General features: G+C 57.8%; 6 protein-coding genes across 6 annotated transcripts; 3 read left to right on the top strand and 3 right to left on the bottom strand.

Annotated features, from left to right (window-relative positions):
* Positions 1–160: 160 nt before the first annotated feature.
* Positions 161–1,642, bottom strand: PSEUBRA_002006 (uncharacterized protein; the record flags this gene model as incomplete). Its single annotated transcript, XM_059464771.1, has 1 exon — positions 161–1,642. One exon carries the CDS (start codon positions 1,640–1,642, stop codon positions 161–163), a length of 1,482 nt encoding a protein of 493 aa, XP_059321224.1.
* Positions 1,643–2,314: 672 nt separating this feature from the next.
* Positions 2,315–3,940, bottom strand: PSEUBRA_002005 (Major facilitator superfamily; the record flags this gene model as incomplete). Its single annotated transcript, XM_016435201.2, has 1 exon — positions 2,315–3,940. The coding sequence occupies one exon, from the start codon at positions 3,938–3,940 to the stop codon at positions 2,315–2,317; it is 1,626 nt and encodes a 541-aa protein (XP_016293248.2).
* A 344-nt stretch (positions 3,941–4,284) lies between these two features.
* On the top strand, positions 4,285–5,095 carry PSEUBRA_002004 (uncharacterized protein; the record flags this gene model as incomplete). The annotated part of the gene is made up of 2 exons (XM_016435211.2): positions 4,285–4,825; positions 4,908–5,095. The coding sequence occupies 2 exons, from the start codon at positions 4,285–4,287 to the stop codon at positions 5,093–5,095; spliced, it is 729 nt and encodes a 242-aa protein (XP_016293247.2).
* Positions 5,096–5,311: 216 nt separating this feature from the next.
* Positions 5,312–5,797, top strand: PSEUBRA_002003 (Carboxymuconolactone decarboxylase; the record flags this gene model as incomplete). Its single annotated transcript, XM_059464764.1, has 1 exon — positions 5,312–5,797. One exon carries the CDS (start codon positions 5,312–5,314, stop codon positions 5,795–5,797), a length of 486 nt encoding a protein of 161 aa, XP_059321223.1.
* A 1,701-nt stretch (positions 5,798–7,498) lies between these two features.
* On the top strand, positions 7,499–8,491 carry PSEUBRA_002002 (Chitin-binding, domain 3; the record flags this gene model as incomplete). The annotated part of the gene is made up of 1 exon (XM_016435209.1): positions 7,499–8,491. The coding sequence occupies one exon, from the start codon at positions 7,499–7,501 to the stop codon at positions 8,489–8,491; it is 993 nt and encodes a 330-aa protein (XP_016293246.1).
* A 417-nt stretch (positions 8,492–8,908) lies between these two features.
* Positions 8,909–12,022, bottom strand: PSEUBRA_002001 (Nucleolar protein 12; the record flags this gene model as incomplete). Its single annotated transcript, XM_059464743.1, has 1 exon — positions 8,909–12,022. One exon carries the CDS (start codon positions 12,020–12,022, stop codon positions 8,909–8,911), a length of 3,114 nt encoding a protein of 1,037 aa, XP_059320766.1.
* Positions 12,023–14,254: the final 2,232 nt, after the last annotated feature.

The raw sequence follows: 14,254 nt of genomic DNA, 5'->3' as shown, positions 1-14,254 counted from the left end.
CTTTGAAGGAATCAGGCTGCTCAATAAACAAGACGAGGAGACCTGCATGTAGACAAACAAAATGAGATTTGCGAGAGCTGAACATCGCAGCGAGTATTTGTGAAACGTACAGTATTGGAGGGAGTACATCGATCGGAAAGCAGGCGCAAGAAGACCTGCTTCAGCGCTTCGGCGTTCGATAGAGTCGGTCGAGCGAGAGAGCCATGGAACGGGCGGCGTCCAGTATTGCAGGTGAGGCGTCCGTGGAAGCGTAGATGACTCTCAAGTGCTGGTCCACAACGCTTCGAACCCGCCTCTCAGTTTCTCCAGAGTAGAGGGGGCAATCGACGCCGAAAAGGTAGCAATAATCACACTTTGAGACACCGGGTCTCCGTTCAGAGACTGCGTCATTCTCGTAGCCAACGCCGTATGTTGTACGAAGACGTTTGAAAGCCATGAGGGCGCATGCTTGAGGAGACTCCACCATCCCGTCCTCAAGGGGCTGGTCAAGGGTCGGAAAGTCCGACTGCCATGCTCGACGCACTCCGACAGGCACCAGGATTCGTTGTCGATTATGTTCCGGTCCGGTCAGATAGGTGCCCGGGCGAGCCGCTGGAGCATACTTCGTATCGTGGCGATTGTCCTCAACCCAAGATTCGTCTGAAGTTGCCGGCTTGTCGATCTCCTTGATTGAGTCACGACCATTGCTCTTGTCGTCTTTCGAACCGATCATGGTAATTCCTTCATCGCCCGAGTCAGTCAGGCCGTCTTCACCGTCCGAGTCGATGAGATGATCCTCGTCCGAATCAGATTCGGATGGTAAGCAGTCGCCGTCCTCGGGATCAGAGGGAATGTCGTCGGCTCGAGCGAATGCTACAAGACCATCACCGTCGCTGCGGGAACGCCCAATGGCAGACTGCTGGTCATTCGCAGTGACGACATCATTGCGCTCGGCACCCTCAGGAGCACGTTCGGTGCTTGTGTCCATTGTATTGTGCTCAGCTTCGTCTGGCATCTCGAAGACTGCGAGGCTGGCTGCTCGGGCTTGGACGAAAGCAGTGAGCTTGTCGGATAGAGGCCGGATACGCTGCCCGAAGTTGAGGTCCCCATCGTATGTGATCGCGATGTCGGTGGCGTGGCGGACAACCTTGCCAAGTCTTGACTCCATCAGATCCGCAAGGCCGATCCCGTGTCGGCCTATCTGCAGAAGCGCTTCGTGCGCTCTCCCAAAGCCATCTGGATTGAGCTTCCGACCGTTCGGACTGTTCGAATCTTTATCAAGGAAGGCTCGCTGCAGGTCCCATCGCCATGCTTTCACTTGGGCAAGAGTCGCCTTTGGACGCACGGAGTGGACTGTGGTGGAAGTGGCGGCCGGTGACTCCGACGCAGCTGGAGTGATGGTAGACGAAGTGCTGGACGGAACAAGCATGTTGCTCAGCGTCTGGGTCTCGACCTCGTGAGAGCCGTCGATGATGGTGGGGTTGGCGTTCACCGCACCGACCGTGTCATGATGGTGGTCGTCACCCGTGCTGGGAGACGAAGCCTGCTGGCGATGCTGGCACTGTAGAGCGTTACCTTGGCGTATAGAGAAGGAGACGTCCTCCTCGAGCCCTTCGATGACGAAAGTCGCCTTGACTTTGACGTGCTTCCGACGCTTTCCCATGTTTCGATGGCAAAAGGCGCTCGAACTTGTGTCAGGGAACGACGAGAGATGGGTGTTTGGCGATGTAGGTTCGTCGGTCGGATGGAGTTTGTCGAGGTTGACGGTGGCGGTGTGAAGAGATGAAAAGCTGCTCGGTCGAGTAATTTATTGAGCTGCGCCGCTCGTAGTCGATCGCTCTGGCCAACTTCGACTGCATTCGGCGCAGTACAGACCCACCCGCTCATCAGAACATCCAACAACGCCTCGATGTAGTCACACGAGCTACTTCTATGAAGTCACACGAGTGCGCTTCTGCCTTGTGACTGGATCGAAGTACGCGTCACGTCGCTTCACATCGAAATGAAATGAAATGGCGCAGCGAGGAAAACTCCCTTTTCACACAAGTGTCCCAGACGCAAAGTGGGCGGCAGCTGGGAGAGAGACAAGAGGAGCGCGGATCGAAGGCAAGTGCTTCAATGTCGTCTCGCACGACATTGTTCCAGCTTGGATCGTAGCGAAGTTCAGTGTCGAAGCGTCTCGCCTTCTGCTACTTTTGTTCGTGTCGTCTTCTCAGCATCTTCTCCATCATGACGTTCTCATTGTCTACACAGCTTCATCTGAACTTGAAGTAATGCATTGCGTGCACAAGTCAACCTTTGAGTTCCATTCTTATCCATCACCGTCGTAAACCCATCACCCTCGTCTTCGCCACCACCACCCTCCCAAAGCAGCAGCACTAGCCAAGCCCATTGACACGCCCACAAACACAATCAGTCCCCTAAACCCATTGATCCCATACTCACCCTTCACGTCCCTCGTAACAACATCCGGCCTGTACAGCGCGGACCCGATCAGCGGTCCTGCCACCGCCGCAATGCCCCTAATAAACATCCAACACAAGAACTGAAGCGCATTGTCCGACCGCGTGCTCTCCGCCACATCGCGCGCGATAGGCGTGATGAAGCATCCAAAGCCGCCGCCTACCGCGCCAAAGGTGAGGACGAACACGAGGACCAGCGGGAGCGATGTTGCGAAGCCGAACAGCAGAAGGGCCAAGATGGAGCACAGACCGCAGGAGACGGACATTGCCAGGGTGAAAGAGAGTCGGTCGATAGCCGGACCGGTGACGAGGTACCCGATGATCGCCGAGGCGTTGAATGCGGATAGGATCCCAGTCGAGATCGTCGAATTGAACCCCAGAGCAGTGGCGTACGTCGCGATGTACAGCGAGACAATGTACCAACCGAATGCTTGGAGCATGATGACCACGAAGTAGATGATAGCGATTGGGCTCAGCAGGGGTCGCAAATCGCCAGGCAGCAGCACGCGAAGCAGCTCCTTTCTCGACGACGGCAGCCCTTTGTGAGACTGCGAGGGTTCGATCCGTGGCTTGACAAGGTACAGCGCTGTCCCGTTGAGCAGCAGCTGAGCGAGCGCCCAGACGCGCATGGTCCAGGCAAAGCCAACCGACGTCAGCAGAGCGTTCAATGCGAGGGGGAACACCACGCCGCCAACACCTGAACCCATGAAGATGGCACTCGTCGCAAAGCCCCTCTTCTTATCGAACCACTGTCCGAGATACAGCACGACAGGTGTCAGAAGAACGCCGCTGGTGATGCCGAAGAACACGCCTTGGAACGCGATCAGCATAGCAATGTTGGTCGAGAAGGAAGCGATCAGGATGGAGAGCGCACTGAGCACCAGGCTCACCATCACCATCTTGCGATGCAGGTGTGCATACGTCGTGGTGAAGCCTCGGAGCAGCAGAGGCACAAAGTGCTGACAGCCAATGACGAGAGTGCCGACGGCCGAGATGCTGGTGACGCTGTTGCCGTAGAATGGGGATTCCGGATTGTGCTCGTGGTAGTCCTGGAAGCTTCCGTACGAATAGGCGATGCCCCACACCATCGACCAGATGACAAAGCCGCATATCACGAAGCGCCACGCTGCTGGACCTCGGTCTATTGGCGGTAGATCAAGCGCAACTGTGTCGCCAGCTGACGAAGTGGACGGACGACGCTGAGAAGGTGGGTACGATGCAGTGAGGATGGGGGGCGTGGGCGGGTTCTCGTCGTCGCTCGATCCTTTGCTGTCGCTGTGTTTGCTCCGGTAGTGCTCCTGCCCATCTTCGTCGTCCTCAACGATGGCTTGGTTTGAAGCGTACTGCGGTGTCGACGCCATGCGTGCTCGAAAGTCGTTTGCCTCGGAAGCGTCGGTGTTTGAGGATCGCGAAGGACGGCGTTGCTGGAGACGCGACGAGGAAGCGCCACCGGGGGCAAGAGCCGCCCGGCTCGAGCTGGCACCGGACTGTAACGACATGCTGGTGTTGACGGCGTCGATCCGAAAGATAGTCGAGTCACGAGGCTAGGAGGACACGACCTCTCGAGACCAACACTGTGAGTCAACGCGGGCACAGGTGAGCACCTGTCAAAATTTCGCTGCGTCTTAGAGTCTTCGGCGAAAGCACCGGTCAAATTCGCGGTCAAATTCGAGCACCGTCACCGCCGGGTCAAGGAGGACCAACTTTGAGCCTCCGGAAGAAAGTCAGTCCGTCCTTCCCCGCACTTGCGATGTCGGAGTCGAGTCTTGCAGCCTCCTGATGCAATCGACACCATCGCTTTCGACGGACTGCAGCCTTCACTCCTACCACAACAGCATCGACCATGTCTGACTTGTACAAGTCCACCATCCTGTACCGCGAGCACCCCGAAGCGGCTCAGCTCGTGACGCACCTCCACGCCCTGTCCGAGCAGCAAGATGCGCAGGGCACGGGCATCTCTTCGCTGAACAACCAGAATGTGCAGGCGCGCGACTTCAGTGTCTACAAGGACAAGATGGTCGCGCTCGAGCAGGACAAGTCGGAGCTGATCTACGCGGTGTTGCGCAACAAGAAGGCGCGACGCATCTTTGAAGCGGGTACGTCGTACGGCGTTTCGACGATCTACTTCTTGCTCGCTTCGCAGGCGGCTGATGCTGCAGCTGGCAAGCCAGGTGGATTGCCGGCGATGGTGTGGGGCACCGAGAAGGAGGAGCACAAGGTCGACGCTGCGATCGGCAACCTGGCTCAGGCCATGAAGCTGCCGAAGGGCACCAACGACATCCCGGGATTTACCATGCTCAAGGGCGACATCCTCGAGCTGACCGAGAGGGCCAACATCGAGGCAGACAGTCTCGACGCTGTGCTGTTCGATATCTGGGCAGAGAGTGAGTCAAGACCTCCGTTCATGCGCCGTCGTTAAGATCGCGCTGATACTCATCTCTGCTATCGTCTATTTTGATCGCGCAGTGGCCCTACCTACATTCAAGCTGCTCGAGCCGTCGCTCAAGCAGGACGCCGTCATCTTCATCGACAACTGGCTCACCGGTATCGAGATCGGCACGTACGCAAAGTTGCGAGAGTATCTCGAGTCTAAAGGCTGGTACGTTGCTGCGATGCCCTTCAAGAACGGGCTCGGGATGGCGACGCGTGTGTAGCGTGTAGACGATGCCATTGATGCTAATTGCGAGTCATGTTGAGCTGGACCGTGTGCAGAAAGCGCGCATGCTGGACCCTGAATCTGAGCCGAGTGAAAGCGCGTCTTGGAAGAGCCGGCTGTAATCGGCTGCCGAGTTGCCGCCTCCATCGTCGATCTTCTTTCGTAGCACGACCCGGCTCTTACAACGAACGTCACCATCGTCGCATCGGGAATCATGTCTTCTTCGAACCATCCCAGCGCCGGCACCTCGTCCACGCCCTCGTCAGGGCGCACAGCAGAATGGGACGAGCTGCACAAAGTCCTTCACTCGACGGGCGACTCGATCCGCCGTCAGGTAGTCGGCGAGGAATACGTCAACCGCAGCTTGGCCAACGCGAGCTCCTTCACAATGCCGATGCAGCAGCTCGCGACCGAATACGCCTGGGGTGGCATTTGGTCCCGACCCGGCCTGGCTCGACGCGATCGAAGCATTCTCAACCTCGGCATGCTGGCGGCGCTGGGCAAGTCGACCGAACTGGCAACGCACGTGCGAGGCGCGCTCAACAACGGCGTCACCGAGACCGAGATCCAGGAGTGCCTGCTTCAGGTGGCGACGTACGTGGGCATGCCAGCGGGTATGGAGGCGTTCAGGGCAGCAGACAAGGCGGTGCAGGAGTGGAAGTCGACCAACACTGCGCCGGAGCCACCGTCCAAACATTAGGAGTATAGCTCGTCGTCAAACTCAGCGAGAACCGCTCTTTGTCCACACGAACGGAGATCGAGTGCGCTCGAGATGTGGGTTGTCTGGGTCAACAGCGGTCCGATGGGCTCCTCCGCCATCGAAGCGATGGGACGGTGAATTTTGGAGATCTAATCGGGGTTCCTCAGATCAGGCGGGGAGAAGACGCAGATGAGCTGTCGCCTCTCCAGGCTTGCTTCTAGGACAATCATCCACTCGTGCGTGTCGTCTCGGTTTTTGCCCTTTGACCGAACAAGCCCAACTTCCACAGTGTTGGGATGTGACGTCTCTTTGCTTTGATTGGCTCTGACTCGACGCTCCTCCAATTGAGCCATTCCTAGAAGCTGAGTTTGAGTCGATGTATGCGCTTCACAAAGCTCTGAGAAGCGTGGGCGATGAAATTCGTCAGCCGCCTTCGGAAGAAGCGAAAGACCCTGCAAGAACGGCGCTTGGGCAGAGCAACGCACACTTCGGTGTTGCATGCATGCACGCTTCATCATGCGAGCCACTTCACTTACGCAGAAGCGCTTAACAAAGAGACACTGCGCAAGTGCATCACAGACGTCACGTCAAGCGCACGCGTCTTGCACACAAAGAAAAGGCTGCAGACCCTTGCGCTCTTGTCTCGCTTGATCTTTTTCCAGCTGTCACAATTTTGGCATTGCCGAGCCCATTTCTTCTCCGCTCCTTGGCAAAGCCGGAGACCTCGACGTTCGCCTCCTCCTCCTGGACGAAAGAGACGGCCTTTCTGAACCGCAATGCGGGCTGTATGCTCGAGCCCTGGAAGGACAACTCGAAGTGCAGTTCCCGCTCGCTTCATCTGCAATTCCACAGTCTCGAGTGTCGTCTGCAGCCCGCCCAACGCTTTGACGAGCGGAACAAAGGGACGTGACTTTAGAGAAGAAGGGGTTGGCGCAGGCATCACTTGAATCGACAGCAATGGACAAGCACAGCTGCATTGCCAGCCACTCTGCCTGTCTGGCTACAGTCGGAAACGGCTCTTCCGAAGAGCGACGCTGCGCCTCGCCTTGCGCTGCGTCTGTGGTTCGTGTATCAAGGGGGGGCGCTTCTGAAGTTTGCCAGCCCTTTGCAGCAGCACACTGGGATGGGGAGCAGCAAACTCTGTTATCTTTCCTCTCTAAGATCACATCCTGCGGTCTCTGTCTGCTGCAAGCGACCGTAGGCTGACCCAAAACTGGGGTCGTGTCACTTGGCTCCTCATCGTCCGTCACACTGCGCTTGGAGCAAGCACCCCAGAATTTGACTCAGCCGTCGGCAGAACCTTGTCCTGCTTCAGGTGTGAGGCGGCATCCTTAGAGCTGCGGCAGCAGCTGCGGCGAAAGGCCCGAGAGAGCGTGAGCTGTGGCTGAAAGAGTGGCGAGTGGTTCTCGCAGGACAATTGTGATTGTATGCGCTCGAGCAAGAAAGGATTATAAAGGCGGTGGCCCTCTTCGGCTTCCGTTCCGACTGCCCTCTCATCATCCACTTTGCTCCCGAGCACGCCAAGAACTCGACTCCAACGCGCTCATCTCTCTTAGATCGACTCTCTTCCTCGTCCTCCATCCATCCTGTCTTCCTCCATCATCATCGCTTCGTAGACACCTTCCAACCTTTCTCCCCTCGTCTCTCTTCAACTACACGGGCAGGTCCCCTTTCTCACCTCCTTCTTTTCGATTCGCCATCATGTCGCTTTCTCTCTTTCAACTCATCGCGCTGGTCGCGGCCCTCTCTCAGCTTCTGGTAGGCTCGGTACACGCTCACGGCTTCATCAACTCGCCCGCCTCGCGCTCCTACATGTGCAAGACCGGTCAGGCGAAGAATTGCGGCGAAATCCAGTACGAACCTCAATCCGTCGAAGCCGCCAAGGGCCTTCCTTTCGCTCGCAGCAGCAACGGCAAGCTCTGCTCCGCCGGTCTCAGTCAGTTCTCCGAGCTCGATCGTCAGGGCGCTAGCGTCTGGCCCAAGACCCAGGCCAGCGATGTCCGCTCCTTCACCTGGACCTTCACCGCTCAGCACGCCACCACCGACTTCAAGTACTACATCACCAAGCCCACCTGGAACTCGGCCACTAGCCAGGGTCTCTCGGCAAGCGATTTCGAGTCGGAGCCCTTCCTTACGGTACCCATGTACGGCAAGCCGCCGTCTGCCAGCATGAGCCACGACCTCTCCAGCAAGATGCCGTCGCGTTCGGGCTACCACGTCGTGTATGCGGTCTGGACCGTCGACAACACGGTCAACGCCTTCTACCAGTGCATGGATCTCGACTTTGGGGGAGGCAACTCCCGCGACACGGCGTCCGCCGCGACTTCCACTGGCTCGTCGCCCGTCGCCTCGTCTTCGAGCTCTTCCGCCGCATCCACGTCCACCACCAGTTCGGCTGCTGCTGCTGCTCCCAGCTCGGGCTCGTCCAACACTGTCAACAACGACACGCCCAAGGCCTCCCCCGCGCCTGCTTCTGGATCGACGGGCAGCTCCTCGGGCAACTCTGGCAACGGCAACTCCAGCAACGGCAGCTCTGGCGGCTCGCACGCTGCCACTCCCTCGCACAAAAACCACGCTGCCAAGGGCACCGCTTGCCGCATGAAGCGTCGTCGCGCTCCCTCTGGCTCGCTCCTCGCAGCACGCGCCAACTACCGCCGTCACGCGGCAGTCGCCCGACGCCAACAGCAGCCTTGAGCACCCGAGTCCATGGTCTCCACGATCAGCCTCGCAGACTGGTGCTGCGGACCATCGTGTTGATCAACCTGGTTTCCTCGCAACGCAGCTGGTCTGCTCATCTTCGAGCTGGTCTCACTCCGTAGAACTCTCTCCTATCCATACCCTCGCGTCCATTAGAGACCCAATGTAGCCCCCTCATCCGCTGTATACAACTCGTGATTCCCCCAACCCGCATTCATACCACTTTCCCAATCATACCAATTCACCTCCATCCCAATCTTGCGCAACGAAGCTCGTGAAACCCTGTGACGGCCTGATGTTGCACACGACTCAAACGCGACATCTACCGGCCTCGGCGACACGACCATCACACATCACAGCGAACAAGATCAAGACGTTTTCGAAGCGGTATCACTGTTCGACACCAACCCCCTCTCAAACGCGACCGTCGACCTTCCCCTGCTCTTGGCGGGGCTGACTCCTGAACCCGCGCTTGTGCTTCCTCGCCGCCTCTCTGTGTCGTTTCTTGACCACTGCCGTCAGAGTCTCCTTGTACCTGGCCCAGTCTCTCTCCCTCTCCTCTTCCGATCTAGGCTTCAACCAGCGTTGCACCGAACCTTGGCTGTCCGCGCCGTTCCACGCGTCAGTCGACGAAGAGGGGAAGAAATGGGCGTGTTTCTTAGGCCGCACCTCCTGCTCCTGCATCGACACTGACGTGGGTGGTTGCTGGATCCGATGCGCTCCCCACCCCGAAGTACCTCTCGGCAGCGGTTCTTCAACCTCGGGTTCGTCCTCCAGCTCGAACTCCAACCCCAACGAGTCCATCAGTGAAAAGCCTGCACCGGCATCGCCGTTGTCGTCGGCACCAAGCCCAAAGCTGAACCCGGTGTCGACAGTGGGCTCTTGCGGTCGGAACATCTGTTTCAGGGTCGACATGGATACGCGTGTGCCTTCGGGTGCTGCTGCAGGGAGGACGGGTGTCGGTGCTGATGGCGCTTCCTCGGCTGGCGGGATAGTAGGGGTTTCGTCAATGGCAGGTGCAGTGCGTGTACCCGGATCGAACCGCGCAATGGGAACGAAGCTCCCTGTTGCAGATGCAGAGGAGGGCGCGGAAAGGGACGAGAGGAAGGCGGCGCGGCGAGACTTTGCGTCGATCGCAGGAGCGGAGGCTTCGGAGGCAGGAGCGGAGGCGACCTCCATCTGCTCATCCGGCTGCTCGTCTGGCTGCGAATCGACGATGCCCACGCGCTGAGCTTCTGGAGCGGATTCTGCGATGGGCGACTCGGCCTCGTCAGACTCGCTGTCCTCGCTGTCCTCGCTCGAGCTCGAGCTGGAGCTCGACGAAGATTCTTCGACAGCGTCCGCCTCGACAACGCCTGCATCGCTCTCCGACTCCGAATCAGCCTCCTCGCTTGACACCGAGTCACTCTCCTCTTCCTCAACATCCTCATCTCGAAGATCCGCAACATCGACTTGAGACACCTCGTCGTCCGATCCAGACCCAAACATCTGGCCGAGCAAAGCAAGCGTCTTTTGTCGCTCTTCCGCGGCGTTGACCACCTGCTTGCTCTGCGCTGCCCCTGCTGCGACGACTTCATCGTAGCCGTCCGAGAACTCGGCCTCTTCCGGGTCCAGACCGGGGACGAATGACCCTTTGACCTTGGACGGCGTTGGCGTCGAAACCACCTTGTCCACCTTGGCTCGCTTGAGTTGCTTCGCGGGCGTCGGTGCGAACGGCAGATCCGAGAACAAATCGTCGATGCTCGTCGCTTGCACAGATGACGCCGGCAGATCGGCAAAGAGGTCGTCGATGTCGGCCGAGTCCACCACTGCGTCTCTGGGAGCGTTCTTCGGCGCTTTCGACTCGATCTGGGGCTTTGCTGGGGCGATCGACGACGTGAATCCAGAAAAGAGGTCGTCACTGCCAGCGTCCGAGTATTGATCGAAATCGAGCTGCGCCATGACGTCCTCCTCGTTGCTTGCAGTTGCGGACGATGCGGCGACGACACGGATGGGGATCTTGGTGAACTCTTCGTGCAGGATCTTGCCGTCCTTTGCTGTGTATTGCCATCGCACCAGGCGGTGATCTTTTGTCGACGCGGACTCGACTTCGTCGTCCTCGATCTCTTCGCAATGCCACTCGCCTGGTCCGAGCGAGGTCACGTCGAAAGCATCGGTGGATGCGCCCGTCTCGGCAGCGAGCGACTCGAGCAGCGGACCGGACAGATGGACCGCACCGTATCTCGTCGGATCGATCGTGATTCGATGTGCCTTTGATGGAACTCTGGGGTTGACACGTGGCGGTCTGCTGCTGGATGGCGCTTCATCCTCCTCTTCCTGCGTCGCATTGACGCTTGCCAGAGTTGATGCGCGCGACGGCTTAGGCAGTGGATGGGCAGGTCGCATACGCAGTGGACGAACCAGATGTCCTGCGGGCGTACGCTTCCAGCCCCACGCCAGCCCATTCTCAACCGCAGCCTCGTCTACAGGCTCCATGTTGCTGCTCTCGACACCCATGCCTGGCGGCAGGCGCTTCGGCTTCTTCCGGCTCGCCCGCTCCTCTTCTTCCTGTCTACGCTTTTCCTTCTCGAGCTCGACCCGCTGCTGGTAGTCCGGCTTGGCCTCGCCGATGCGCAGCGTCGCGCCCTTCCACACTGATCCCGAAAGCAGGTTCATGCACCGCTTGATCTGCTGCGGCGGCGCTTGCAGGGTGAGATACGCATACGGGCGGAATTGCCCGAGCGCATCCCGCTTGCCGAGCCCATCGAGCGCAACGACGTTCCCAAAGGTCGAGAAGCGCCGCATCAGGTCCTCTTTCGAGAAGGCGGACGTGAGCCCCGAGATGTGGAGTCTTTTCTGCGCGACATCTTCTTCTTGGTGTGGATGATGCGCTTCTTCGCCTTGGCCTGTGAGAGCAGATGCAGAATGAGAAGATGTCAGCTCGGTGCTCGTCGAAGGACACTGAAAGAGGAGCTCGCCGAGACAAGGAGGCGGTGGAGGGGGAGAGAGACTCGCATTGGCCTTAGCTTTGTTGACGCGGCGGGAGGAAGGTGGGAGAGTCTCGACACCGGGCGATGCAGCGGTAGACGACGCACCATTGACCTTGGGTTTCCTCGCTGGCGACGCAGTGGAAGTGCTCGCGACGGCCTTGTCGAACGCCTCCTGCTCGGGGTCGAAGGCTTCGACTACGACGTGCGTGTGATGCTCGTCCGAGTCGTACTCCTCCTCCTGGATCTGGGGCGCAGCATCGTCTTCGAGCTCTCCGTCGTCCGAACCAGCTGCGCCGTCGAGATCCGACTCGCCCTCGGCCTCGAGACCAAACGCCTTCCTCTGCTCGCGCACGTTCTCGGCCGCCTTCTCCTTGCGTGCGTCGCGGAGCTCCTTGCGCGCCACCAGCTGCTCTTCCTTGGCCTTCTTGGCAAGGTAGTCGCGACCAGCTTGCTTGCGCTCCTGCTTGCGCTTGCGAAACCCGGTCAGGTACTCGGCTCGCGCCTTGTCGTCAAACACCAGCTCGGCGCCCTTACCCTTTCCTTTGCCTTTTGGCGCCATCTTCGCGGAGCCGATCAGACGAGAATGTCTATCGTCGTGTTGGTGGTGATGCTGGCGAACGGTCGCCTGCGTATACTGCGGCGAAGAATGGATGGAGGGCTGAAGCAACGGCAAGAAGAACGAAGCACAGACTCGACCACCTCGCCTCACCCGAAAAGCTTTTTCCTTCCTGCTGCTGCTTGCGAAATTTGGCTCTTCCCTCTGAAATTTTTTGAAAATCATTTCCGACTTCCGGGCCGCTGTTGCGCGCCTGTGTGAGCCTTGAATGTCTTGAGTTTTGAGTTTTGAGTTTTGAGTTTTGAGTTTTGAGCTTTGAGTCTTGAGTCTTGCAATTCAAGGTTCTGCTATACAACAACTTGCCGTCTTGTTCTGGCTGGCTGGCCAAGTCAACAATGAGCTGCTGAAGGTGTTTGGGGACACCACAATCCTCCCTAGGTACGCCAGTCTCAATCTGGCTAGGCAACAAGGCATGGGTGATCTTGACCCGCTGGACAGGATGGGAGGCAGGCTTGCCACCACGCTTGTGCAATGAAGCTGCGCTCAAAGGGACACCGGCAGCGTTGATGTGCAAGGCCTTGGGCACAAGCGGCAACTGCAAACTGGGCATCATGGCGGGTGCGGAACAACAAGGGAGAAGCTTGGTGCAAACCATGACGATGAGGCTCTTGAAGAGATCTCAGAGAAGCAGAAGATGGCAAACGCTGGTGTGTGTGAGGATCTTGAAGAGGTCTCGGAGAAGCAGAGAAGGCAAACGCCAAGTGTGTGCGGCTCTTGAAGAGATCTCTCAGAAGAAGAGATGGTGAACGCTGAGTGTGAGTCTGAGGAAGATAAACGGCTTGCCAGGCTCTGTTTTTATCCCCAAGCTGCCGCTCCCATGTCTGCTCTCTTGAGCACACTGTGTCCGGCAATCTTGCTGCACTTATCCCAGCACATCACTGCTCCACGCAGAGCCTTAGGGTTTTTATGGCAACGGTGGAATGATGTTGGCGCGTCAGTGGCCTGGCAAGACGGTCCAATTGAAATTTCAAGTCAGAAAATTGAATTGGCAGGGAGACGGTCAGCTACAAATTTGGAGACGCATTGTATTTGTCTTGCAATTTCCTGGCAATTTCCAATGCTGGGCAAACGGCACCGTCCAGGAGACGGTCTGATACAAGCAGCAAGACAGTCTGCTACAAAGGCAAGACGGTCCGTTACAGATCAGCAAGACGGTCAGCTTCAAACTGGAAGACGGCTGATACAAATGGAAGCTTGCTGAACGGCTGCTGATCTCTCATCTACCATGCAAACGTCAAGATGACCTCTGTCAACTGTCCTGTGTGCTCCTTCAGCTACGCCATCACCAACATCACCAACCACATCCGGAAGGCGCATGCTGGAGTTCACGTTACACAAGATGCAGCAGCAGCTTCTGGTCTGGTGGCATGCAGCTGCGGTCAGGTAGTGTTGAATGCGGTGGCGCTCAGGAAGCACCAAGGTATCCGACACTGTCAGGCAGTACTGCCACCAACGCCACCAGAGACGCAAGTCAATACGGGTTAGGGTTGTTGGAAATCTTGCCGAGATGCCCAGTACTTGTCAACATATCAGGACGTAACACGCATCAGCGATAGGCGACTATAGGGGACTATAGTTTGACTAGCGCAAGCAAACCCTCGGCAAACCCAGCAATAGTTTGCTGAATTGCGGCGACACCAACACCTTGCCGCTGCATGCTCAAATGTTGAACAAGCTCATTGGTTCGACATTGCTCAGGAAGATAACCAGGGACCACCCTCGTTTACACAAGCAACTAGCGCTGGCGCCAATGCACAGTAGTTGACGGCAACTCGGTAACCAGATTGCCTGACCATTGCATACAGCGTTCGATAAGGTGCAGACGGCAAAACGGACCATGGGAACCCGAGAGAAAGTGTAACGACTCGACCAATGATATTGCAAGTCAGGAGCACGTTGGCAGGAACGGGGCAACCCCAATAAGCGTGCACTAATGTCAGGACCAATGGGGGAGAATGGCAAACAAGGAAAGGATAGCCGCCAGGCGGCAAGGAGAGTGGGGACTCAGGAAAGGAGATCCGCAAGGACCTCTACAAATGAGCCAGATTCACCAAGCGGGTGTACAGCAAAGACTTAGTCGCTCTCTTAGGGTTAGGGTTAGGGTTAGGGTTAGGGTTAGGGTTAGGGTTAGGGTTAGGGTTAGGGTTAGGGTTAGGGTTAGGGTTAGGGTTAGGG

This window comes from Kalmanozyma brasiliensis (genome assembly GCF_000497045.1).
Source record: "Kalmanozyma brasiliensis GHG001 unplaced genomic scaffold PSEUBRA_SCAF17, whole genome shotgun sequence".
NCBI lineage: Eukaryota > Fungi > Basidiomycota > Ustilaginomycetes > Ustilaginales > Kalmanozyma > Kalmanozyma brasiliensis.
The sequence above is the reverse complement of the archived record's forward strand: the minus strand, read 5'-3'. Positions and strand labels throughout refer to the sequence as shown.